We start from the raw sequence: 27841 nt of genomic DNA, 5'->3' as shown, positions 1-27841 counted from the left end.
TGTAAATTCTCCAAAGATGCTCTGGCATGTTTTCTTGATTCACCATGTACAGTGTTTTGCTGCACCGCAGCTCATTAGGCAACATTTGTCTGTTGCTATAGAGACTGCATTTGGTTTCTCAGATCGCAGTGGAACTACAGAAACATTTTCAAAGTATTCATCGAAGTGTGTGCATTCGTGCATGCGTGTGTGTGTGTGTTTGTGAAAGAGAGAGAGAGTGAATACAAGTGCATTGGTCTCACATCCATTTCTATTTGTAGTATCAAGGCAAAGCTCTGTACAGATCTTCAAGTCGCTGTAAAGTGAAAATAAAATGACACATCATAGACAATAGTGCTATTTCCAATTTTGCCTAATTTGAATAAATAAAATCGCCAAGTCAAGGTCCGACCTTAAGGCTTTTTGATTGGTGGCCCTATCGGGCCAGCATGAACCAAGTTGTGGTGGCCCTGTCAGAAGCTGTAATGGTCCCGTATATTCATGATATAGTAGGCTAAGTTTTAATGATTATTTCGTACATAACATCTTCATATGGTATTATTTAAGCCCGTTTAAGAAATTATTAGTACAATTGCATTCATGGCAATGACTCTGTACTAACCTCACTAAAATCAAGTCTGTCACGATACGAAGTTATCCCTTTTAACTGGACCCAGAAGCAAGCGTAGGCTGAGAAGTTTGTGGTGAATAGTTTATTGAAAAGGAAGTGGCAATTGGACCTCTGAGGCGTAATGCCGGGTCGCCAAGACGGGGAATGAGCGGCAGGTGGTGGCCAGTGGAAACTGTAGGCCGGTCCCAAGCCCAGATAAATGCAGAGGGTTGCGTGAGGAAGGGCATCCGGCTTAAAACTTTGCCAAACAAATATGAGCGTTCATCCAAAGAATTCCATACCGCATTGGTCACGGCCCGGGTTAACAAGGTCCGCCATTGGCGCCGTCAACCTGCAGGGCGCCGGTGGAAATTCAGCTACTGTGGGTCGAAGTCGAAGAAGAGGTGGAAAGTGGGTTCTTCGGCAGAAAGAGAAGAGGAAAGCACAGAGCCTAGAACTGAATGTGGGGACTTTGAATGTTGAGACTATGACAGGAAAATCTCGGGAGTTGGTTTAGATGATGATTAGGAGAAAGGTTAATATATTGTGTGTCCAGGAGACCAGGTGGAAAGGCAGTAAGGTTAGAAGTTTAGGGGCAGGGTTTAAATTATTTTACAATGGTGTAGATAGGAAGAGAAATGAAGTCGGGGTTATTTTAAAAGAAGCGTTGGCTAAGAATGACTTGGAGGTGAAAAGAGTATCAGATCGAGTATTGAGGTTGAAACTTGAAATTGAGGGTGTTATGCATAATGTGATTAGTGGCTACGCCCCACAGGTAGGATGTGACCTAGAGGTGAAAGAGAAATTCTGGAAGGAGCTAAACGAAGTAGTTCTGAGCATCCCAGACACAGAGAGAGTCGTGATTGGTGCAGATTGTAATGGACATGTTGGTGAAGGAAATAGGGGTGATGAAGAAGTAATGGTGTAAGTACGGCAGCCAGGAAAGGAACTTGGAGAGACAGATGGTGGTAGACTTTACAAAAAGGATGCAAATGGCTGTAGTGAACACTTTTTTCCAGAAGAGGCAGGAACATAGGGTGACCTACAAGAGCGGAGGTAGACGCACGCAGGTGAATTACATCTTGTGCAGACGATGTAACCTGAAGGAGGTTACCGACTGTAAGGCAGTGGTAGGGGAGAGTGTGGTGAGACAGCATAGGATGGTGGTGTGTAAGATGACGTTGATGGTGGGGAGGAAGATTAGGAAGACAAAGGCAGACCAGCCAACCATGTGGTGGAAGCTGAGACAGGACGAGTGTTGAGCAGCTTTTTTGAGCAAGCAGGTGGATTACATCGTGTGCAGACGATGCAATCTGAAGGAGGTTACCGATTGTTAGGTAGTGGTAGGGGAGAGTGTAGCTAGACAGCATAGGATGGTAGTGTGTAAAATGACTGGCGGTGGAGAGGAAGATTAATAAGACAAAGACAGAGAAGAGAACCATGTGGTGGAAGCTGAGAAAGGACGAGTGTTGTGCAGATTTTCGGGAAGAGGTGAGACAGGCTCTCGGTGGACAGGAGTAGCTTCCAGAAGACTGGACCAATGCAGCCAAGGTGATCAGAGAGGCAGGCAGGAGAGTACTTGGTGCATCTTCTGGCAGGAAAGGAGAGAAGGAGACTTGGTGGTGGAGCCTCACAGTACAGGAAATCACACAAGGGAAAAGGTTAAGTGGGACACTGAGAGGACCGAGGAGAGGTGAAAGGAATACATTTAGATGCGACATAGGGCAAAGTTAGAGGTGGCAAAGGCCAAACAAAAGACATATGCCAGGTTGGAGACTAAAGAAGGAGAAAAGGATCTATACAGGTTGGCCAGACAGAGGCATAGAGATGGGAAGGATGTGCAGCAGGTTAGTGTGATTAAGGATAGAGATGGAAATATGTTGACTGGTGCCAGTAGTGTGCTGGATAGAATGAAAGAATACTTTGAGGAGTTGATAAATGAGGAAATTGAGAGAGAAGGAAGAGTAGAGAAGCCAAGTGTGGTGGACCAGGAAGTGGCAATGATTAATAGGGGGGAAGTTAGAAAGGCATTAAAGAGGATGAAAAATGTAAAGGCAGTTGGTCCTGATGAGATGACATGAGGTTCGACTGGAATCCCCGTGGACCATGATGTTTGCAGATGACATTGTGATCTGCAGTGAAAGCAGGGAGCAGGTGGAGGAACAGTTAGAAAGATGGAGGCGTGCACTGCAAAGGAGAGGAATGAAGATTAGCTGAAGTAAAACAGAATATATATGCATGAATGAGAGGGGTGGTGGGGGAAGAGTGAGGCTACAGGGAGAAAAGATAGCAAGGGTGGAGGACTTTAAATACTTGGGGTCAACCGTCCAGAGCAATGGTGAGTGTGATCAGGAAGTGAAGAAACTGATCCAAGCAGGTTGGAACGGGTGGAGGAAGGTGTCAGGTGTGTTATGTGACAGAAGAGTCTCTGCTAGGATGAAGGGCAAAGTTTATAAAACAGTGGTGAGGCCAGCCATGATGTACGGATTAGAGACAGTGGCACTGAAGAGACAACAGGAAGCAGAGCTGGAGGTGGCAGAAATGAAGATGTTGAGGTTCGCTCTCGGAGTGACCAGTTTGGATAAAATTAGAAATGAGCTCATCAGAGGGACAGCCAAGGTTCGATGTTTTGGAGACAAAGTTAGAGAGAGCAGACTTCGATGGTTTGGACACGTCCAGAGGAGAAATAGTGAGTATATTGGTAGAAGGATGATGAGGATGGAGCTGCCAGGGAAGAGCGCTAGAGGAAGACCAAAGAGAAGATTGATAGATGTCGTGAGGGAAGACATGAGGGCAGTTGGTGTTTGTTGGTGCAGGCTTCCATGGAAAAAGATGATGCGCTGTGGTGACCCCTAAAGGGACAAGCCGAAAGGAAAAGAAGAAGTTGTCTAAAAAATTCCTCTCATTAGTCTGGAATTTAGAAAATAGAAATAATTTTGTCATACTAATTGACCAAAAATAGGAAACATTTCGTCTGATTCTCTGAATTGACTTTACTGCGTCTTTAATTCATTTTTTTTTTTTACAACATAAAAACTTCTTCATTTGGAAGTCAAGTAACAGCAGAACATGCAGTCTCTTCATCTCACATCTTTATTTTCTTTAGCATCGTTAAACAGAGTATTTTTGCTTGTTATTCCACCACTAGATGGAAGCTCAGTCAAGATTTCTTCTCTTTGAAGTTGGCACACACACCACTGTAAACATCAGCTTTGTATTCAGTAATCAACCCTTTAACAAAATTAAAATCATGTCCTGCCCCTCTAATAAGCTACCACAGTACTTTATTGGCATGTTGTCTTTTCTTTAACACAGCATCGTGTCTAATAACTGTTTTCTCATTCTTTGTCAAAGTTGCAGTGATGCAGGGGCATATCTGTTCAGAGTCCTTGCAGATTATCTGTAAGTTTTTTTTTCTCCTCCCACACATATCCATCTTGTTCCCACACGTCACAGAGTCCTGCTCTGTTTATGTTTTGCCGGCAGGAGGACTTCTCTCCTTTATACTTTTACAGCACTGCCACTAGCAGGTTTGCTCTCACAGCTGTACAGAAATGTGGCTGCAATAACCAGTGCTGCGCCTGAGAAAAACATACTGACAGGTGCCAGGAGATAGCAGAGGGAATAAAAAGGTGTTAGATGTGAGATACATAAAAACACATATATACAGATGGAACCAGTAGCAGATAAAAAAAAAAAAAAAAACATCCTCAGTAGTCATTTGCAATTCTAATCACTTGAATGAGTGTGTCATTAGCATGCATGTATTTACCCAGTAGGGCTAAAGTCTTCCAACATGAAATATGAGATCAGCGTAGACACGATGATGGACAGAGAGGTAGCAAACCCTTTGAGGATGTTGTCGGCATATTTAATGACCACAGCTATGACCAAGCCTCCTAAAGCCTGCACAAGACAGTGTTTCAAACAACTTGCGGGAGGAACACAGCCAATCTGCACAGCAAAATATGCAAATGAACACAGCAAAGTACCAGAAGTTGAAGAGCCAAGTAACTTTTGAGGTGGTACTTAGTGGAAAAAGTTTGAGAACCACTGCTTTAGATGCGCACTGAGATGAAGTCTCCTGCGATTTACACGATTATGTTGCTCCGCAGTTGTTTTATGTACTTTTAATTCACTGTTACCTTATTACATCCTTAGTTCCACATTACAATTAGGGGACACTTACTAAGAAATTCAGCTCGATATAATAAACCTTTAAGCATCAGATATTTGAACACAAATTGTGGAGCAACACGTAGACAGATAATGTAAAAATACTCGGGAATCTATTCTTTATTCTCTACAAAGGATGACTATCCATCCATCCATTTTCTGAGCCGGTTCTCCTCACTAGGGTCGCGGGCCTGCTGGAGCCTATCCCAGCTATCATCGGCCAGGAGGCGGGGTAAACCCTGAACTTGTTGCAAGCCAATCGCAGGGCACATACAAACAAACAACCATTCACACTCACAGTCACACCTACGGGCAATTTAGAGTCTCCAACTAATGCATGTTTTAGGGATGTGGGAGGAAATCGGAGTGCCTGGAGAAAACCCACGTAGGCACGGTGGAGAACATGCAAACTCCACACAGGCAGGGCCGGGGATTGAACCCCAGTCCTCAGAACTGTGAGGCTGACGCTCTAACCAATCGTCCACCGTGCCGCCCAAAGATTGACTAATTAAATTTTATCAATTAAAAATAAACTGAAGAATGCAGCAAAAGAAAATCTAATGACCATACCTGTAAGACAATAACTATACTGGTGATCTTGTTGTAGCCTTGAAACATTCCAGACTGTGTCACTCTCTCACCGTCATACACCATCATTCCTAATGTACCAAAGACAAACCCGAACAAACCTGCAGGAAACAAACAATAATGTTTTTTTTTTTTGTCTGTCCCTCTTTAATTGAGTGACATCCCCTATGCTTCCAGAGTCCTTACAGCTAATTAATGGCAGTAGCCTTTAACCTCTGTAGAAATCATACAGTATTATGTGGCCACTTGGCCAATGAAGAACACACAGTGACTTAGTCTGATGATTTATTTACAGTACACAAATGGTGGTGTCACGGTACCAAAATGTTGACTTTGATACTATAATTGCATAAAGTACCTCGATACCATTACTGAAATGATACCATGGCAAAAATCTAAAGCAGTGGACTGAAAACTGACCAAAAAAACTTCACACCTTTATATTTATTTCAATAATTCAAAACATTACAATAAACTTGAAAAAATATGTAATAATGGAATTAGCCCATTCCTAACCTTAGTATTTTTATTTTTTTTTATTAGATCAATGCCTGCATTCGCATATATATATATTAAATGACGAATATGTGTGTTTGTATGTATATAAAATTGTACATCTACTGTATATACAGTTTATGTATGATATATAAAGGCATTAAAAAAATATTAGCCCATCCTTGTTTCTTCAAGTTCTTGTTCCTTATAATCCCTGGTACCACTAAAGGCATTTTACCTGAAGAATAAAAAAACACTTAATTGTATTATTAAATATAATTTTGGTTATCATCAAGAAAACCATGGAAAATGGCTTGAGCTAGATATCAGCTCTCATATCAAACTCTTATGAGCTATGTTCGTTGTCGTCATTATATTTGTCCAAACAAATTTACCTTTAGTTGCACCTGGCATTAAGACATGAATGAACAGAGCGCTATTACAAACTTTTTTGGATGGGCATCAATTATTCACAGATTTTTGCTATTCACGGCAGGACTCTGCCTCTATCTTCTTCGAAAAGCAGGGGTTCAAAATCACACTATTAATAACAATATTGTAATGTTCACTATTTCATCTGCAGTTGATAACCATAAGGCTACTTAATATTACTTGAAGATGAACCCAAGTCATTTACGTGTTTTGTTTCTAAATACCTGTACAATAAATACTTTTTATTTGAAGGTAAGTGCTGAAAATGTGTGCAAAGACAGAGTAATTTAGTGCTGAATTGCTGAGACATAGTGTAAAACTCTTTCACCTTCTAAATTTTCAGGATTTCTTTTGGGGCGGCGATAAAACGGGGTCATGCCGACGTCACCAGGGAACAGCATGAGTCGGCCTCCCCCACTATATACTGTAAGTAATGAGGTCCTTTTATGGTTATCCGCCAGAATTGCAAGTTACTCAGTAATTATATCTTGGCCTTTTTCAACGCCACTAGATTGTGCAGAGAGCCATCAAGTTATACAAACCCGAAAAATGCATCTTCCCTTAAATGTTTTGTGTTATTTGAACTAGTGTCTCGCGTGATGCTCAACCAGTGAGCCAAGTGTTGATTACGTCCGCTAGCCCGCAACCTAACGAGCTAAGGAGCTCGCTTGACCGCGGCGGGGTCGTTTAATGTGTCAGTGCCTCACTCAGAGTTGCTGTGTGTGGGTCTCCCTACATAACAGGGACACAGGAAAGTTAACTGTTCATTAACCATAACCACAGCAGCACATGTTATTTAGCCAGTAGCTGACTACAGACATTTAAGCACATAGCTACGAGCAAACGTATTTGATTGACAAGTGATGGTCCGTCTCCAGAGTCTTCAGTGGACACGTCCACACAGTCCTGCAGCTCGAGGGTGAGCCTTATTTTTTCATGATTTCAGAACCTTACTTTACATGCATGGAGACTGTTTTATTCATTCACATTTGGCAGGTGTTTTAATAACATTTCTCTCTTTTCTGGCCTTTTTCATGCATCATTATAACTTTTTTGATGGACAATTCATTTACATCCTTGAATGGGAAAATGGTCTATAGTTCATCACAGAAAAGCCATTGACACATGAAAAAAATCGTACTCACCCAGCTGTATGTTACGAATCCACACACTCTGTTTTGTCTCCTTGAGGATTTTCTCAAAGTAAACCCCAGCAAAACCACTGGATATGCATGCTATCAGCACAGCCATCAGACCCACAAACTGGATGCTCGCAGACAATACTTTCTGCTCTGAATCTCCTTCAGATGCTGTGGGCCACTGCGGAGATTGTAGCAAAAAAATAAAATCTGACTAATTTGTGACTACAATTAGGAGTGACTATGGAAAGCAACCATGTCAGAATGAAGCAGGCACACCTGAGTGCTTCTGCAGTTTTAGTGGCTACCTGCACTAAAGTGACTCCAGCCATGAGGAGGAGTAGGGACATCCATTGATAGAAACCCAGCCTTCTCCCCAACATGGAGATGGAAAACAGCGCTGTGGTCAGAATCTTCAGCTGGTATGTGACCTAAATAAAACAAAAATCACTCACTTGTTACACAATCTTGGAGCTTATGATTTACTGTTGTAATTTGGACAAGCTTGGATTTATCTTTGTACTGGGTTTTGTCAGCGTATTTTATATTCCAAACATGAACCATTTCATGAACTATTGTACAGTACACATCAGCAGCCTGGTTCACATTGAGCCTTGTATTCTGATTAGAATTGGATGGATAACAAAGCGAATAAAAATGCTCCATACAAACACCTCAATCAGAATAACCAGGCCGTATCCAAATAGAATTTAATTCGGTTTCAAAGTGGTGGAATGTTCCTTATCCAAAACTGAAAGTACTAATGTATACGGTTCAATCGGAATAGTAAGGCTGTGTTCTGTCTGCGCACACTATGTCTTAACGTAAATGCGCAGCAACGTCGTCGTTTATGCACTTGCACATATGGCGGCTTCCTACCACAGCTCGTATGCGATGGAAATTGTTTTAACTACTGTATGTGTAGCTGGTTTTTAACTACTCTGCTAAATAGACGTCTGACCTCTATCTTGATCAATTACGTGATGTTTACATAAATCAGTGCATGTCACACCTCTGTAAAATGGCTGTTCTGATTAAATGTAGTGCTCATGTATACACCAGATTGGAATAGATCACACCACATGTAAACAGTTTACCAGAGATCTTCAAGCGGAATGATTTCAATCAGGATGACAAAAAAGTCTGCATGTAAACCTGACTAGTAATTTTCAAAGTGTGCCACAAGTACTATGAGTGGTTCGAGGGCTGCCTCTAATGGTACGAAAAAAGGTTCACTGCCCAAATGCAGTTCAGTTGTATATAACTTTTTAGTTCAATACATTTGCATTTAGGTACAATTTGTATTTTACTTTTGTGCAATACATTTCACTTGAGTCATTTTTTACAGTAATTACAGTTAGTTTTCCCCCCCTGTATTTAAGCTCAATGCTAATGTTCAAACTGTGCATAATGTTATAGTGGTTTACAGTAATATTGAATACACTGACTTTAGGAATAAAACCTCTGGCTCATTTTTGATTAACACTACCTACTGTGCGACTATGTATTTTGATGTTGGTCATAATGGTGGCAGTTAGAGACCCAATTAAATTTGAGGTGGTACTTGGTGTAAAAGGTTGGAGAACCAGTCCTTTAGATGTGTACTGAGAGGAAGTCTCCTGAGATTTACAGTGGGTACGGAAAGTATTCAGACCTGCTTAAATTTGTTATATTGCAGCCATTTGCTAAAATCATTGAGTTATTTTTTTCCTCATTAATTCACACACAGCACCCCATATTGACAGAAAATAAAACAGAATTGTTGAAATTTTTGCAGATTTATTGAAAAGGAAAAACTGAAATATCACACAACCATAAGTATTCAGGCCCTTTGCTCAGTATTTAGTAGAAGCACCCTTTTGAGCGAATACAGCTATGAGTCTTTTTGGGAAAAGTTTTTTCACACCTGGATTTGGGGATCCCCCTCCTTGAGCCGTCACCTTGTCGTGGTGGAGGGGTTTGTGTGTCTCAGTGATCCTAGGAGCTAAGTTGTGCTTTATGCCCCTGGCAGGGTCACCCATGACAAACAGGTCCTAGGTGAGGGACCAGACAAAGCACGGCTCAAAGACCCTAATGATGACGACAAACAATGCACTTGGTTTTCCCTTGCCCGGATGCGGGTCACAGAGGACCCCCACTGGAGCCAGGCCTGGTGGTGGGGCTCGAAGGAGAGCGCCTGGTGGCCGGGCCTGCACCCATGGGGCCCGGCCGGGCACAGCCCGAAAGGGTAACGTGGGTCCCCCTTCCCATGTGCTCACCACCTGTGGGAGGGGCCATATGGGTCGGGTGCAATGTGAGCTGGGGGGTGGCCGAAGGCGGGGACCTTGCCGATCCGATCCCCGGCTACAGAAGCTGGCTCTAGGGATGTGGAATGTCACTGCTCTGGCAGGGAAGGAGCCCGAGCTGGTGTGTGAGGTCGAGAATTTCCGACTAGATATAGTCAGACTCTCCTCCACACACAGATTGGCTCTGGTACCAGTCCTCTCGAGAGGGGTTGGACACTCTTCCACTCTGGAGTTGCCCACGGTGAGAGGCGCCGAGCAGGTGTGGGTATACTTATTGCCCCCCGGCTCGGCGCCTGTACGTTGGGGTTCACCCCGGTGCACGAGAGGGTAGCCTCCCTCCGCCTTCGGGTGGGGGGACGGGTCCTGACTATTGTTTGTGCCTATGCACCAAACACCAGTTTAGAGTACCCACCCTTTTTGGAGTCCTTGGAGGGGGTGCTGGAGAGCGCTCCCACTGGGGACTCCATTGTTCTGTTGGGGGACTTCAATGCTCACGTGGGCAATGACAGTGAGACCTGGAAGGGCGTGATTGGGAGGAACGGCCCCCCCCGATCAGAACCCGAGCGGTGTTCTGTTATTGGACTTCTGTGCTCGTCACGGATTGTCCATAACGAACACCATGTTCAAGCATAAGGGTGTCCACACATGCACTTGGCACCAGGACACCCTAGGTCGCAGTTCGATGATCGAATTTGTGGTCGTGTCATCGGACTTGCGGCCGCATGTCTTGGACACTCAGGTGAAGAGAGGGGCGGAGCTGTCAACTGATCACCACCTGGTGGTGAGTTGGCTCCGATGGTGGGGGAAGATGCCGGTTCGACGTGGCAGGCCCAAACGTATTGTGAGGGTCTGCTGGGACCGTCTGGCAGAATCCCCTGTCAGAAGGAGTTTCAACTCCCACCTCCGACAGAACTTTGCTCATGTTCCGGGGGAGGCGGGGGACATTGAGTCCGAGTGGACCATGTTCCACGCCTCCATTGCTGAGGCGGCCGACCGGAGCTGTGGCCGTAAGGTGGTCGGTGCCTGTCGTGGCGGCAATCCCCGAACCCGTTTGTGGACACCAAGGGTGAGGGATGCCGTCAAGCTGAAGAAGGAGTCCTATCGGGCCTTTTTGGCCTGTGGGACTCCTGAGGCAGCTGATGGGTACCGGCTGGCCAAGCGGAATGCAGCTCTGGTGGTCGCTGAAGCAAGAACTCGGGCATGGGAGGAGTTCGGTGAGGCCATGGAGAAAGACTCCCGGACGGCTTCGAGGAAATTCTGGTCCACCATCCGACGTCTCAGGAGAGGAAAGGAGTGCACCACCAACACTGTGTATAGTGGGGATGGGGCACTGCTGACCTCGACTCGGGACGTTGTGAGTCGGTGGGGAGAATACTTCGAAGACCTCCTCAATTCCACTGACACGCCTTCCCATGAGGAAGCAGAGTGTGGGTTCTCTGAGGCGGGCTCTCCCATCTCTGGGTTTGAGGTCACCGAGGTAGTTAAAAAGCACCTCGGTGGCAAGGCCCCGGGGGTGGATGAGATTCGCCCCGAGTTCCTAAAGGCTATGTACATTGGCGTTCGACCATGTCCCTCGGGGAGTCCTGTGGAGGGTGCTTCGGGAGTATGGGGTACCGAACCCCCTGGTACGGGCTGTTCAGTCCCTGTACGACCGGAGTCAGAGTTTTGTCCACATATCCGGCAGTAAGTCGGACTCGTTCCCGGTGAGGGTTGGACTCCGCCAAGGCTGCCCTTTGTCGCCGATTCTGTTCATAACTTTTATGGATAGAATTTCTAGGCGCAGCCGAGGCGTAGAGGGGGTCCGGTTTGGTGGCCTCAGTATTGCAACTCTGCTTTTTTCTGATGATGTGGTTCTGTTGGCTTCATCAAGCAGTGAGCTCCAACTCTCACTGGAGCAGCTCGCAGCAGAGTGTGAAGCGGCTGGGATGAGAATCAGCACCTCCAAATCTGAGACCATGGTCCTCAGTCGGAAAAGGGTGGCATGCCCTCTCCAGGTCGGGGATGAGATCCTGCTCCAAGTGGAGGAGTTCAAGTATCTTGGGGTCTTGTTCATGAGTGAGGGAAGAATGGAACGGGAGATCGACAGGCGGATCGGTGCAGCGTCTGCAGTGATGCGGACTTTGTATCGGTCCGTTGTGGTAAAGAAGGAGCTAAGCCGAAAGGCGAAGCTCTCAATTTACCGGTCGATCTTCGTTCCTACCCTCACCTATGGTCATGAGCTGTGGGTCGTGACCGAAAGAACAAGATCCCGGATACAAGCGGCCGAAATGAGTTTCCTCTGCAGTGTGTCCGGGCTCTCCCTTAGAGATAGGGTGAGAAGCTCGGTCATCCGGGAGGATCTCAGAGTAGAGCCGCTGCTCCTCCGCATTAGGAGGAGCCAGATGAGGTGGCTGGGGCATCTGATTCGGATGCCTCCCGGACGCCTCCCTGGTGAGGTGTTCCGGGCACGTCCCACCGGGAGGAGACCCCGGGGACGACCCAGGACACGCTGGAGAGACTACGTTCTTCGGCTGGCCTGGAAACGCCTCGGGATCCCACCGGAAGAGCTGGATGAAGTGGCTGGGGAGAGGGAAGTCTGGGCGTCCCTGCTAAAGCTACTGCCCCTGCGACCCGACCCGGATAAGCGGTAGAAAATGGATGGATGGATTTGGGGATCCTCTGCCATTCCTCATTGCAGATCCTCTCCAGTTCTGTCAGGTTGGATGGTGAATGTTGGTGGACAGCCACTTTCAGGTCTCTCCAGAGATGCTCAATTGGGTTTAAGTCAGGGCTCTGGCTGGGCCATTCAAGAATAGTCACAGAGTTGTTCTGAAGCCACTCCTTTGGTATTTTAGCTGTGTGCTTTGGGTCATCGTCTTGTTGGAAGCTGAACATTCGGCCCAGTCTGAGGTCCTGGGAACTCTGGAGAAGGTTTTCGTCCAAGATATCCCTGTACTTGGCCGCATTCATCTTTCCTTCGATTGGAACCAGTCATCCTGTCCCTGCAGCTGAAAAACACCCCCATAGCATGATGCTGCCACCACCATGCTTCACTGTTGGGACTGTATTGGACAGGTGATGAGCAGTGCCTGGTTTTCTCCACACAACAATTAGAATTAAGGCCAAAAAGTTCTCTCTTGGTCTCATCAGATCAGAGAATCATATTTCTCACCATCTTGGAGTCCTTCAGGTGTCTTTTTTGTGTGTTTTTTTAGCAAACTCCATGCGGGCTTTCATGTGTCTTGCACTGAGGAGAGGCTTCCGTCGGGCCACTCTGCCATAAAGCCCCGACTGGTGGAGGGCTGCAGTGATGGTTGACTTTCTTGAACTTTCTCCCATCTCCCAACTGCATCTCTGGAGTTCAGCCACATTGATCTTGGGGTTCTTCTTTACCTCTCTCACCAAGGCTCTTCTCCCCCAATTGCTCAGTTTGGCCGGACGGCCAGCTCTTGGAAGGGTTCTGGTCGTCCCAAACGTCTTCCATTTAAGGATTATGGAGGCCACTGTGCTCTTAGGTACCTTAAGTGCAGCAGAATTTTTTTTGTAACCTTGCCACAATTCCGTCTCTGAGCTCTTCAGACAGTGACCTCATGATTCTCATTTGCTCTGACATCCACTGTGAACTGTAAGGTCTTATATAGACAGGGGTGTGGCTTTCCTAATCCAAGTCTAAATCCAATCAGTATAGTCAAACACAGCTGGACTCCAGTGTAGAACCATCTCAAGGATGATCAGAAGAAATGGACAGCAACCGATTTAAATATATGAGTGTCACAGCAAAGGGTCTGAACACTTATGGCTGTGTGATATTTCAGTTTTCCTTTTTTAATAAATCTGCAAAAATTTTAACAATTCAGTTTTTTTCTGTCAATATGGGCTGCTGTGTGTATATTAATGAGGAAAAAAAAAAAATGATTTGAGAAAATGGCTGCAATATAACATCCATCCATCCATTTTCTTTACCGCTTGTCCTCACTAGGGTCACGGGCTGCTGGAGCCTATCCCAGCTATCTTCGGGCAGGAGGCGGGGTACACCCTGAAGCGGTCTCCACCAAATCACAGGGCACATAGAAACAAACAACCATTCGCACTCACATTCACACCGACGGGCAATTTTAGAGTCCTCAATCAACCTAAAACGCATGTTTTTGGTATGCGGGAGGAAACTGAAGTGCCCGGAGAAAACCCACCCAGGCAAAGGGAGAACATGCAAACTCTACACAGACTGGGCCGGGATTCGAACCTCGGTCCTCAGAACTGTGAGACAGATGTGCTAACCAGTCAATAACCGTGCCGCCTGCAATATAACAAAGAGTGAAAAATTTATTTCAACACAATGATGTTTGACTTTTGAGGTGTTGCACTGCAGTTGTATTTACTTTAATTCACTTACTGTTACCTTAGTTCCCCCTTACTTTGACTATTGTTTAAAATCATGCGCTTTCACAAAATCTTGTGAATAGTATGATAACCCCAAGCTTATCGCAAACAAAGCAATGCCCATTTAATTCCAGCCATATTTAGAAGGGCCTTGAGGTGATGTTTTGAGTCTATCTCTATGAGAGCAGGTGAATGGCTGTGAAACATTTGGGTAGAGAGTCAATGTAGAAGGATTTAAAACAAAAACAATTGCTATAGGTGGCTTAAAATTAGTCTTCCTCACTTTGAATTTTAAATGAATAATATGCTTAAGCAACAAAAATGGCAAATTATTGCATTTCTTTGGCAAAATTTCCATCAACCACGATATCAGGCATTTTGAGCGAGTTGCTCATAAATAATCCAGTTGAGATATTTTTAAATCATTTTTAAATCTAAAGGTATAGTTTCAGACCAAATCCCTACGAGAATCTAGATACATTTTCACAACCAGGCATATAAGAAAATATTTACTTGGTTGTGTAATTTCCAACTCCACTCCAGAGACCCAATTATTTGTAAAATCAATTTTCCATAACAAGCCCCCTTTAAAAAATTACCACCCCCACCCAGATTGTGCAGTACATGTTAGCCACACACAAACACACACACACAACTGTTGCAGTGAACTGGCACGTGTATGCGTAACCTGATAGGTGGCTGCGTCCAGGTTGGACAAGGCAACATAGAGTAGATTGTTCTGCAGTGTGTAGATTCCCGCCGGTATGGCCAGTTTCATGGTCTCCAGAGGCTTGCTCACAATCTCCTCCTTCAGCTGCTGGTTCATGGCCTTCACATAAAAATCTTCCAGACACAGAGATAGCATTGTCATGGGACAATGACACAGTCAGATACTGAGATGATAGAAGAACAGAACAAAATCATGTACAGTACAATGTTCCCCCTGCTATATTGTTGTTCACCTTACGCAGCGTCACTACATCACATCTTTTTGTAGAGTGTATTGAAATCCATTCAAATCCCGGCCCCGCCTGTGTGGAGTTTGCATGTTCTCCCCGTACCTGCGTGGGTTTTCTCCGGGCACTCCGGTTTCCTCCCACAACCCAAAAACATGCATGGTAGATTAATTGAAGACTCTAAATTGCCCGTAGGTGTGAGTGCAAATTGTTGTTTGTCTATATATGCCCTGCGATTGGCTGGCGACCAGTTCAGGGTGTACCCCGCCTCTCGCCCAGACTCAGCTGGGATAGGCTCCAGCACGCCCACGACCCTAGTGAGGATAAGCGGTACAAAGATGAATTAATGAATGATTTTTAAAATATGCCATACAGTGAGACCGCAAAAGGTGAACAGAGAAATGACGAGTGATGGCAGTACTCACTGTTCTCCATGAAGACCAGGAGAGTGCAGACTAGGATCTTGATCACCTCGGCGGACACTACAGCAGACGAGGCCAGGTAGCGGGGGCCATCTTCCTTCAGAGTGCGAGAGTAGCGCATGGTGAGTACCAGTGAGGTGGTCTGCAACACGAGAACCCCCAGAGACAGGTACTTCAGCCTCCTGGAATGTAAGGAGGACACCATGGCGGAGAACGCTGCCTTGGGGGGATTCTAAGGAGTCAGAAAAAAACAACTCTGTAACATCATCCCACTAAACTGGCAATCAACAAGGGAAGCCTCTGAATTCTCCAAATGTAAAACACGAATTTGCCCAAGCTTGTGTACCCGAGTCTGCATGTGTCCAATTTATGGAGACAATTCCGAGAGCAAGAGGATACAAGTGTGGACTGAAGCAGAATGTTTGTTAGTAATTAAATGGTAGTTAACACTTAAATACAGTTTGGGGTCAAATTGTACTCGTTTTGACATTTGACTGCAATAAAAATAAAATTGACCCAAAATACACACAAATGACAATATTTTAAAATGAAATTCTTCTGTACAGGTGCTACAAAGTTTGTATTAGAGCCCCGTCTAAAGAATTTTGGCTATATCAGTGTGTTTGTGGCGCAATCACGGTTACTATTGTGGACAGAGGTTTAAGAGCCATTTTCTTCTAAATGCATTGGTTTCTATGATGGTATTGCATATCAGGGGCTAGAATGTGCTGCACGGCCGACTCGTTAGTACATCTGCCTCACAGTTCTGAGGTCCCGTGTTCAAATTCGGGGCCTCACCTGCATGGATTTACATGCGGGTACTCCGGTTTATTGAGAAACATGAACCTGGAAGACACAGGAAGACACTGTAGGCATTTTAAGACCTGTGTGATGTGGTTTCCTGATACAAGTAAGAACTGGAGGAGCAGCATTCTGGACCTGTTGCTGATGTCAGATTGATTGTTAAATTTAGACCTGTAAAAACACAATCAAAAAAGTCCAGTCGACTGTAAATGAACCATCTTTTCTTGTTTGGACAGAAGATCCTTAATTCTAGAGATGGTCTTCAGTTGGTAATAAACAGACTTCATCACACACTTTTAAGTGGCTTCAAAATTCATGTCAGGGTTATTCACACCAATATTTCTCACTTGATTTGTCAATAACATGCAGCCAAGCAGAGGATTGACCTTTGACCCTTCGGTTTTATGCCCTCTCTAGCTAACCCTTACATACAGTTCATTTTCCATGCAAACATGGTATGTTCCAGGTAAAGTTGTACGTGGGACTAGATCATCATCACAATAATTGTCTTTATGTCTTCGTTTCGTATATATATATGATCATACTTGGGGTGTTTTACTCTTTCACTGTTTTTGAGATCCCCTATGACTCTTCAACCTGCAGGGCGCCGGTGGAAATTCAGCTACCGTGGGTCAAAGACAAAGGAGAGGGCGAAAGCGGGTTCTTAGGCACAAAGAGAAGAGGAAAGCACATAGCCTACAATTGAATGTGGGGACTTTGAATGTTGGGACTATGACAGGAAAATATCGGGAGTTGGTTGACATTATGATTAGGAGAAACGTTGATATATTGTGTGTCCAGGAGACCAGGTGGAAAAGGAGTAAGGCTAGAAGCTAGAAGGACATTGGATTGTCCTCAGAAAGGAAATATAAGAAGTTCAGCATGATTAGATAAGTCTGAACACAGACAAATTGTTAAAGATGACTGTGTTAGTGTTATACAAATAGAAAATTATATAAACTAATAAGAAAAAGTAGCTGGACAAAGTTACATGTTTTCGTGTGGTTCAGGAGCATGTAGAATAGTGATAAGAAAGAAAGAAAAAAAAATGTACAAATGTCTAAAGAGAAAACCATTGTTCGAGTTGCTAGTGAAGCAATAAATATAGACACCCTGACAAAACCACTGGTTATCTATGATGCAGAAACAGGAAACCATGTTAGAGCACCCATAGTAGTGGCCCCACAGTTCTCAGTAAATTATTGGGCAGAGATTTAATGACAGTGTTAAACATTGCTGTTGTCCCATTCAAAGATGGAATGATGGCAAAAAGACTGGGCAAAGAAAACATATGTGCGTGAGGGCCATGGGACTGCACATTTTTATTGGACTTTGGATTTAGTGAATGTGCCCCCTGTGTGGGTAACGGAAGAATTGCTTAGATGTGCTGAAAGTAAGGGTAATAAGCCTGAAGATGAAATGGGGAAAAAAACAACAACAACAATTTGCAAATTATATTGAGATACAAGGAGACCCCTGGTCCTGACAACAAATATGAACATGAAGTAATGAAATTAGGGCCACAAACAGTGCAATTGCTATATTTGCCCTGGAATCAGACTAGTGCAGTAGTAGCTGTCGCTTTAAGTGATGAGGCAGAAAGACTGTTTTATAATCATACAATTTCACACGTGTCTCTAATGGAAAGTAAACATGAGACATGGGCAAATATAGGCCTTATGGCAGCTTGAGGGCAAAGAACTACAGATTGAGAGCCAAGGTCTGGGAATTGAACAGACTTTAGCAAAACATTGCAGATGTGGAGAATGTACTTAGGATGGCATATAAGAATGATGCCAGCGCAGCACATTACAGACACACAAATAGAAGAGGTATGACAGCAATATTTTACCACAGAGCAGGAAGAGCAGCTGAACCAGCTTCCTGATGAATTATGGACCAAAGGTAGCTCTGATGTTGGCTTAATGACAACATGTGAGCCAGTGGAAATTAGAGCCAAAAACGAATATCATCCATGCAAAAAATAATATCCATTAAAGCAAGATGCTAAAGAAGGTATAAGACCAGTAATTGATGGCTTGCTAAAAGCAGGAGTGTTAATTGAATGATCAGATTTACCATGCATTACACCAATATTTCCAATCAAGAAAGCATCCCCATCTGTAGGATGGAGGATGGCTCATGATTGGAAGCAGTAAATACAGCAGTGATTGCTAGAGCACCAAGCGTGCCAGATCCACACACGTTAAATAATTTGCATCCTGAAGTAAAAATATTTTCTGTTATGGATTTAAGTCATGCATTCTTCTCTATACCAGTACACCCAGATAGCAGAGTCTGGGTTGCATTTACATTTGAAGGAAAAAGATATAAATATACACTATTACCTCAAGGATATTGTGAAAGTCCCACAATATTCAACCAAGCAATCAACACTTTCATGGGCACATTTGATCCTCCATGCGGAAGTCAGATTTTGACTTACGTGGATGACATTCTTGTGGCATCACAAAATGAACAGGACTGCGAAAAAGACACATTGGCTCTGTTGCAACACCTTGCCAAAACGAGAAATAAAGTGAACAAAGCTAAATTACAATTTTGTGTGATAGAAGTGAAATATTTAGGTCATAGGTTGACGGCAAGCGGTCGTCATGTGGACTCAATGAGAAAAGAAGCCATCTTGTCAGCTCCACAACCTGAAACAGAACGACAGATGATGTTTTTTGCTTGGGGCTGTGCAATTAGTGCAGGAGTTGGGTAGCTAATTACGCAGCGATAACAACACCGTTGAAAATTTTATTTATGGAACACCAATGACAATGTCAGACAAAATTCAATGGACAGAGGAAGGAGAAAGAGTATTTTGTGAATTGAAAATAATTTTGGCAGGAACAGCAGTATTGGCGTTACCAATACTGCTGTGCGTTACCATTTGAACAGACAGTTGATTGTCGAAAGGGTCACATGACCTCAGTTATGTCGCAAAAACATGGAGCAAAACTCAGGCCAGTAGCATACTATTCAACTAGGCTTGATGCAGTTGCACGAGTGCAGTCTCAGTTCTCCTCCTGCAAAGCAAAATGGTGTTTTTATCGTCTGCTAGGCAATTGTCATGTATAGCGGTGTTGCTATCGCAACCACATATAACATTACAGAGACGCACAAGATTGAATCCAGCCATATTACAGCCAACACCACTAGATGGCGTGGAACACAATTGGTTGGAAGCGAGCCAAGCAACTAAGCTACCAAGGACAGATCTTAAAGATCTGCCCCTGGAGGATTTATTGCATATTTATGTGGATGGCTCATCACAAAAATTACCCAACGGTATGAATGCTACGGGATACGCTATAACTACGACAGATAAAGTTTTAAAAGCAGCACAATCACCGCCAAATTATTCAGCACAAGCAACTGAACTGGTAGCATTAACAGAAGCATTCAAATTGATGAAAGATAACAGAGTGACTATTTGGACAGATAGTCAATATTCAGACAAAGTAGGTAAAGAAGCAGCTGTCGGTATGCACGACACATTTTCAGTAGACCAAAAAAATAGATGCAAATACACGACTCGACAACACAATATTAAAAGATATGCAAAAAGTGCACCAGAAAGTGATGACGGTATAATTTGTAGTGAAAAAGGTAAACCCATCCTCCTGTAAGGGTTGTGTATGTGTGCAGCAATTATGAGTCATGGGCCTTGCCATGTCTCAACAGGAGGGATGGTACAGATAGTGGAATAACACTTTGCTATATATGGATTCAATAATTTCTTAAAAACCTTTTGTCGAGCGTGTGTGACTTGTGCAAAGCAGAATTCACAAGGCAATGTCAGGCCCAAGAGAGGTCAACTTCCAAAAGCACAGTATCCTTTTCAAGTGGTGCATATGGATTTTATTGAATTGAATAAAGCAGGACAATACAAATATGGCCTAGTGCTGATTGAAGTGTTTTCAAAATGGGTTGACATTGATCCAGCAAAACACCCAGATGCTATTACTCTGGCAAAGGCAGTGTGTAAATATATTATGTATGCCATACTGGGGGCACACCACAAATCATTTGGAGTGACAACAGAAGAAATTTTGTAAATAATATTATTGAGAAAACAGGACAAAATTTAGACATCCAGTTAAGGTGCCATTGTTCATATCATCCACAAAGTGCAGAATTGGTGGAAAGAACGAATGGCACTGCAAAAAACAGATTAAAAAAATGCATGACCGAGACAAGAAGGTCATGGCCGGATTGTTTGGATCTGGTCAAAATGTACATGAGAATTGTGAAAGGAGCAGGACAGTTAAGTCCATTTGAAATTCTATACAGAAGACCATTTAAAATAACCATTGTAGATAGCTCTTTAAGTCCTGAGCAAATGGAAGAAATTGATTTAAGTGACTATATGAGGGAAGACTTTAACGACAAAGAAGCGACAATGTCTAATCAAATGCCAGATGAATCTCTACCCCTGCAGGAAGGCCAACCTCCCATCGAACCTGGAGACTGGAACCTGATCAAAGTGATCAAACAAAAGTGTTGGTCCAGTTCGCAGTGGGAAAGTCCATTCCAAGTGTTGTTGACGACCCCAACTGCTGTGAGGATCGCTGAACGATTTTCTTGGATCCATTTGTCACACTGCAAGAGACAGGTACCACTGACAAGCAGCTCACCTGGTTGTGGGGCGGAGTCTGACTACAAAGGTGGTTAGGCATACATAGCCTATCCGTCTCAACGTCAGTGAAGAGGGGGGCTTGCTCCCTAGAACTCCCCCAACTTCTTAGGAGCTGTGAAGTCGCAGGACCTGAGCATCGAGCAGGAAGTGATTGAGAGGGTATCCTGTCCCCCTCCCGCATCAACAGGAGGGTAAATTGCGATCCAAACCATCGGGGGATGTCCTTCCTGAAGGGGCAAGAGGGAGAAGTGGCACAGGAGCAGAATAATACACCCATTTGGTCAAGAATACGATTAGTTGCAAAAAAAGAGGTCAAGTGCTCGGAACCTCTCCCTCTCAGAAGATAGAAAGAGGATAGCTTTCTGGCTTAAGAGGAAACCACGAATTGAAAAGACCATGCGACATCGCATTGACTGCATGCCAAGAGCAATATTATGTATAGTATTGTTGTATCTGGTGTTAATGATCCCACCGCGGATATGGCTTTCGCATAGAAGGAAAGAAAATGGTTTTGATATTATTGCCAAAAGACCACGATTTGTGGCGAAAGATCATCATGACATACTCCATGAAGGTTGGAACGTATCCCATATATATTTAACAAATACATGGTACAGGTACGCTTCAATGATTGTAAAAAAAATTATCCGGTTGTTACGCATGTACAAAGATGCCTGCATCCTCAATCCTTGAGATGCAACCTTTATTTTTATAAATACTAGCATTAAAGCATGGGAAACAAATAATGAGGAAATGACTGACATGGGGATATTGGTTTTATAAAATCGAATAGTTCTTGATATTAAATGTGGCATAAGGAGGAGTTTGCGCCGTGATCAATGAAACATGTTGTACACATTCCTGAAAATGCTGGAGACGGATATGTAATTGCTGAAGCCCTATAAAGAATGTAAAATATAAAATGCTCAATCCCAAGATTATGTGAACAAAAGTTGGAATCCCTCGACATGGTTTACATCTGGTAGATGGACAAGAGTATTGGTGAAAATGATAAATAATTGTTATATTGTTGTTGTTTTGTTTATTTGCTGGATGTATCTTGCCATGCCTTCGTAACATGATGTCCAAAATGGTACATGGCACTGTCACCGGATTGATCTTGAGTGATGAATATATGACTTTGTTGAAAGAAGAACAATATGATGATTGTGAGACAAGAGCTTGAAGTACATCAATGATGAAATGCATGCTATGGTTATTGTCATGAAGAGTCCTGCTCACTGAGAGAGCGACTGCTTCTCCTCTTGCCGCAAGAGAAAAGTCTTGGCTCAGGTTGTGTTTTGTCTCTCTCTCATGCTAAATTGAGAATATCTGTAGATTTACAGATTAACTCTGACAGTGCGCGGCAAGCCCGCGACCCTAGTGAGGAGAAGCGGCTCAGAAAAATGGATGGAGTGCGCGGCAAGCTACGCAGACGTGCTGCGCGGGGAAATTCGTCGGTCACGTGATGCAATGCGGGCGTTGTCGGCCGCGCGAGTATAAAGAGGTCTTAACGGGACAAACCGAAAGGAAAAGAAGAAGAAGCTGCTATGTATGCACTAGCTACTTTTGTTAAACAGGATTATGCCAGTTATTTTTTTAGAATCGTCCATGTTGTGATCGCTGGCTCACCCATAAATATAGTATACGCCCCAAAACACATTTGCATTTAATCTTTAAGAACTGTTTTTTTAAAAGCATTTATTTAGGTATCATTGTGTTGTGCGTAATGTTGCAGTGGCTTACAATAATGTTGGTTTAAAAAAAAAAAAAAAAAAAAAACATTTAAAAGGCTAAAGTAGAATTTAGACAGAATAAGGTGTGGTGTGTATACACTGACCTTCCTATGTGGCAGTTCAATTCAGCAGCACACAAGCACACAATCCTTCTCAGTGTGTTTGTGTGTGTGTCCTATAACCCCACTGAACAAACTCTCCCCTCACTCCTTCTCTCTTTCCATGCATTGAAAACACTGTTCACTGTGACGGTGAAACAGAACACCCAGCTCAGTCTAACAGGGAGCCAGAGGCAGACTGCACAATATTTAAACTCTCCTGCTAGTTTGTCACACATTAACTCATGAAGAGTTACCAAATGTAAACAGCACTTTGAATTACAGAAGTGAGCGGATCTGCAAAGAAACAGCTCAAACATTTCCTGATGTTCCGACGAAAAATGCTGCAGTTCTGCAACGGTGCTATACAGTGCGCTTTGAGATATGAGTTTCATTTGTTCTGTGACCACGCTCAACTCTCAAAACACTCTCTTAAATCATATTTCCCCATTGAAATGAATGGAAATGCCATTAATATGTTCAAGCCTCCCTAAAAATACCAACAGAAAGTTTGGTGATGTGTTTTTGGATAAAGCAAATGGCGCTCTATAATATTGTACTTTATAAACACATATACTAATGGCATCATGAAATAGCATGAAACAGTTTGTGCCTTATGTTTACTTCATTGCGGCACCTTATAGTGAGCGTGACTTAGCCCAAGACACAAACAAGCTGAACAAGACACAAATGAAGAAGAGTTACACAACTACTGTAAGTGACTTAGTAAGCTGCAGTAATATCAGTAGTTTTTTGTAAAGGATAACGACCATATGCCTTTGAGGTTTATTTTGTCTGTCGACATGTGTTTCTGCACTGTTTTCCATTATGTGTTAGGATTAGGTTAGCAGAGTAAAAGGCAACGCTTTGTGGCTGTTTTAAATACACACCACGCAATTCTCTTTGTTTTGTGTTTAGTTTGACAGTAAGCTTCAATTTGGAATGGCATTTAGCCTTTTTTTTTTGAGGAATTGTTCACGATCTGCCAAATTGGGTTTACTAGCACCATACAGCGCTTCACGTACATTCATTTGCTGTTCCATCTTGAAATATAAGTTGATTTCCGAATTCTCAATTCACTAATCATGCAGTGCAAATTGATATCGTGTAGCACAAAATAGCCTGTATGTAGTGACTTCATTGTTGTCAAATATGTGTCAAAGTTGTTATGTTCAACTCTTAAGAATTAGTGGAAACATTTCCACTTGTCAATTGTCAAATAACTGCCATGATAAAATCCAGTTATTCTTCACCAATGCTTTACCTAAATTTGAGTTTGGCGGACAGATTAAGCTCCTTTGAATTTGTATTCAAGGGAGTTGACTTAAACAAATATTGGACTTTGTGACATCTGCCGGATGGAAATCCTTGAGAGCAGTTATTCTCAACCCATGGAACGAACCTATTAGTGGTGTGATGCGGACAGGCAGTAAAATATTACAGGTGGTGCAGGTGGCATTAAAACAGTCTCTCACATAAATACCATTGGTGTTTTAATGGCATGAAAATTCAGACTGTTAAAACTGTTACGCTTGGACATGTCTGCATCCTTGATTTCCTATTGATGTTGCACTTTCCTAAAAAGAAGAGATCAGTGGCAAGATATGAGTGAGATTGTGCAATTGGTTCATTTAATTTGACAACATTCATTTATGCACGTACATCCTCAGTTTGGGAATAAGGTGCTCTGAAAGAGATTTTAACCATACGAGCATGTGTAGTTTAAAAAAATAAAATAAAAGGACATTCATGTTTCTAAGGCTATTTTTGAATAATACATTTTCTTTAATCTTATTAAATTCTACAAAAGTAGGTTGCAACAACAGGAAAATGCAGACTGAGAACCATTGCTTTAAATTATTCATAAACACTCCATTACAGTTCACAAACTTGAAAAGAGGTAAAAGATGCTGTCACACATTTGATTCATTAAAATGTACGAAGCAGCATAAGTAAGTAGTTGGGCATTTTAAATTAATGTTCAATAGGAAAATAAGATCTTTTTTCAACATTTATATGTAAACTTCTACAATATGTCAAACTCAGCCACTTTACCTGAAGCAGGATGATGTGCAAAAAATTCTGGGGACACTCATTCACTGGATAGTGATTATTTGTTGTTGTTGTTGTTGTTCTTCTTGCTCTTCTAACAAAATCTTGCTTAAAAAGTTAATGTTCCTTCCATCCTTGGAAGCCAAATGAAACTCAATACACACTCGCTCTCTCCAATCTTTTTGGGCGGACGGATAGGGATGGAGGCTCCCCCCCTTGATCTCACTCCGGTATGAATGAGGCCTTCTGTCAAACACACGTTGAGGAGAAGCGACCTCTACTGGACTAATGAATACTTCAGCCAAACATGATGTTTTATGATCCATCCATCCATCCATTTTCTGTACCGCTTGTCCTCACTAGGGTCTCCGGCGTCCTGGAGCCTATCCCAGCTGAGTCTGGGCGAGAGGCAGGTTACACCCTGAACTGGTTGCCAGCCAATCGCAGGGCACATAGAAACAAACAACCATTCGCACTCACATTTACACCTACGGGTAATTTAGTCTTTAATAAACCTGCCACGCATGTTTTTGGGATGCTTAATATATATCTTAAGGTCCATGTATAAGGATCTTGTTTGCTTTTTGACGCATCTGAGACGCACTAAAACTAGCAGGGATGCATAAAGTACGATCAATCTGCGTTTTAGGACGCAGAGCTATGGCTTAGTACTCTGTCGTTGTGCTGGAAATCTGCCATATGATTTTCTTTTTAAATGTATTTTTAATTTTTTTTTGACAAGACAGGACATCCATCCATCCATTATCTGAGCCGCTTCTCCTCACTTGGGTCGCGGGCGTGCTGGAGCCTATCCCAGCTGTCATCGGGCAGGAGGCGGGGTACACCCTGAAGTGGTTGCCAGCCAATCGCAGGGCACATAGAAACAAAACCAGTCGCACTCACAGTCATGCCTACGGGCAATTTAGAGTCTCCATTTAATGCATGTTTTTGGGATGTGGGAGGAAACCGGAGTGCCCGGAGAAAACCCACGCAGGCACGGGGGAGAACATGCAAACTCCACACAGGCGGGGCCGGGGATTGAACCCCGCACCTCAGAACTGTGAGGCTGACGCTCTAACCAGTCGCCCACCGTGCCGCGAGACAGGACATATGCAGCTTAATTTCTGAATGGTGCGACAAAAAGAAAGTGTGCGTACAGGTGCCCAGTCATTTGAGGAAGAAAAAAAACATTTACTTGACTTGAAAGCACACACATGAAACCCATCATGGTCTCTAAAGCAATCAGAGATAGTGATTGGCGGGGACCCTCCATCTGATTGGTCTTCGTCTCTGTGAGTGTGTGCGTGCATGCTTTTGAAATGTGGGCGCTCGCATACACGAAACAAAGTTTTTGACAGCGAGCCAGTAGCTGCACAGTTAATGGAATTAGTTCCAAAGCCGGCGGGATGATGAGCAGACTGGTTATCACGTCTGCCTCACATTTCTGAGGACCCTGTTTCAAATCCGGCCTCGCCTGTGTGGAGTTTGCATGTTCTCCCCGTGCCTGCGTGGGTTTTCTCCAGGTACTCCGCTTTCCTCCCACATCCCAAAAACATGCGTGGTAGCTTGATTGAAGACTCTAAATTGCCCGTAGGTGTGAATGTGAGTGCAGATGGTCGCTTCTTTCTATGTGCCCTGCGATTGGCTGGAGACCAGTTCAGGGTGTACCCCGCCTCTCGCCCAAAGATAGCTAGGATCCAGCCCGCCTGCAACCCTGGTGCTGATAAGCAGTATGGAAAATGGATGGATAAGACCACCCTTGTCTCTTCAATTTCTTGTTCATTTTAATGCCTGGTACAACTCAAGCTATATGAGGAACACAATGAACATGACAAAATACAACTTTATTTCCTATTTGACATGCATAAGCTTAATTGTATTCCGAGTGATTTGTATTTATTATCAAGAAAACAATGGGGCATGGCTAGCTCTTAAAATAAAGTATTTTTCGCTATTTTTGGTGCCATCATTATATTTGGCCAAACAAATGTACCAAACATTAAAAATGAACAAGAAACTAAAAGAGTTGGGTCTATATTTTTTTGCCTCACTCCACAATCCACATGATCCCTTAACATTTACATTACAAATACATTTTCTCATAAATTGTCTACCTTATCAACACGTAACAGTTTGACTCAACTCACAACTTGTTTGTGGAAGATTAGATCAACTCTGCAGCCACGACCAGCCTCATCATCTACATCAGTACCTGCTTGTGTGCGGGCCATCGGTGATGCGTTCAGAGCAACTCAGTTAAATAGGGATTCAACCCATTTTTTTTGAAGAGTTAAAGAGTTAAAAAAATAAATAATTTTAGCATTAAAAGACCACAGACATGCTTTCACACAAAACCACATGCAATTATTATGATCTTTGTATTCATTTTCTTTTTTGACAACAGGGAACTTTGGCCATCAAAAGGAACGTTTTTTACATATCAAAAGCAAATGTATCTTCTGTATATAGCACTTTCCATACATTGATCATGAACCCACTCTTTTAAGTTAACAGACCTCATAGCCTTTTGAAAGGTCACATGGGAGTGAAATGCTTTTGAAACAGGGATATTGACTGTTAGTCGCTGGCAACTTTAAGGCAAATGGGTGATGTTTTATTTCAATAAAATTGTTGGTGCATGTCATGTCTGGCACGCAATTGTCGCAACATCAAAGACGTGTTATTGCTACAGTGCACGACGTTCACAATTTCCCAAAACAATTTGAAATGTGGACTCGTCGGACCACAGAACACTTTTCCATTTTGCATCAGTCCATCTTAGATGAGCTCGGGCCCAGAGAAGCCAGCGGCGTTTCTTACTGTTGTTGATAAATGGCTTTTGCTTTGCATAGTAGAGTTTTAAGTTGTACTTACGGATTTAGCGCCGAACTGTATTTATTGACGTTGGTTTTCTGAAGAGTTCTTGAGCCCATTTGGTGATATCCTTTACACATTGATGTCGGTTTTTGATGCAGTGTCGCCTGAGGGATCGAAGGTCACGGGCATTCAATGTTGGTTTTCGGCCTTGCCGCTTACATGCAGTGATTTCTCCAGATTCTCTGAAC

At 43.3% G+C, this 27841-nt stretch overlaps 1 protein-coding gene across 6 annotated transcripts; it reads right to left on the bottom strand.

The window, feature by feature from the left end:
* Positions 1 to 3663: 3663 nt before the first annotated feature.
* Positions 3664 to 27784, bottom strand: slc35a3b (solute carrier family 35 member A3b). Of its 6 annotated transcripts, none has more exons than XM_061798336.1 (9): positions 24780 to 24974; positions 20889 to 21117; positions 15445 to 15673; positions 14752 to 14906; positions 7728 to 7850; positions 7426 to 7600; positions 5336 to 5454; positions 4362 to 4495; positions 3664 to 4184 (listed from the first exon to the last, which is right to left on the bottom strand). In XM_061798336.1, exons 1-9 carry the CDS (start codon positions 24818 to 24820, stop codon positions 4091 to 4093), a joined length of 1299 nt encoding a protein of 432 aa, XP_061654320.1. In that variant the 5' UTR covers positions 24821 to 24974; the 3' UTR covers positions 3664 to 4090. The 6 variants fall into 6 exon arrangements, with proteins under 6 accessions (XP_061654320.1, XP_061654321.1, XP_061654324.1 ...); XM_061798337.1 differs by lacking the exon at positions 24780 to 24974 and adding an exon at positions 22731 to 22904; XM_061798340.1 differs by lacking the exons at positions 20889 to 21117; positions 24780 to 24974 and adding an exon at positions 27651 to 27784.
* Positions 27785 to 27841: the final 57 nt, after the last annotated feature.

This window comes from Phyllopteryx taeniolatus, chromosome 14 (assembly GCF_024500385.1).
Source record: "Phyllopteryx taeniolatus isolate TA_2022b chromosome 14, UOR_Ptae_1.2, whole genome shotgun sequence".
Taxonomy (NCBI): Eukaryota; Metazoa; Chordata; class Actinopteri; order Syngnathiformes; family Syngnathidae; genus Phyllopteryx; species Phyllopteryx taeniolatus.
Note: the sequence above shows the minus strand (reverse complement) of the source record. Positions and strands in the feature narration are given on the sequence as shown.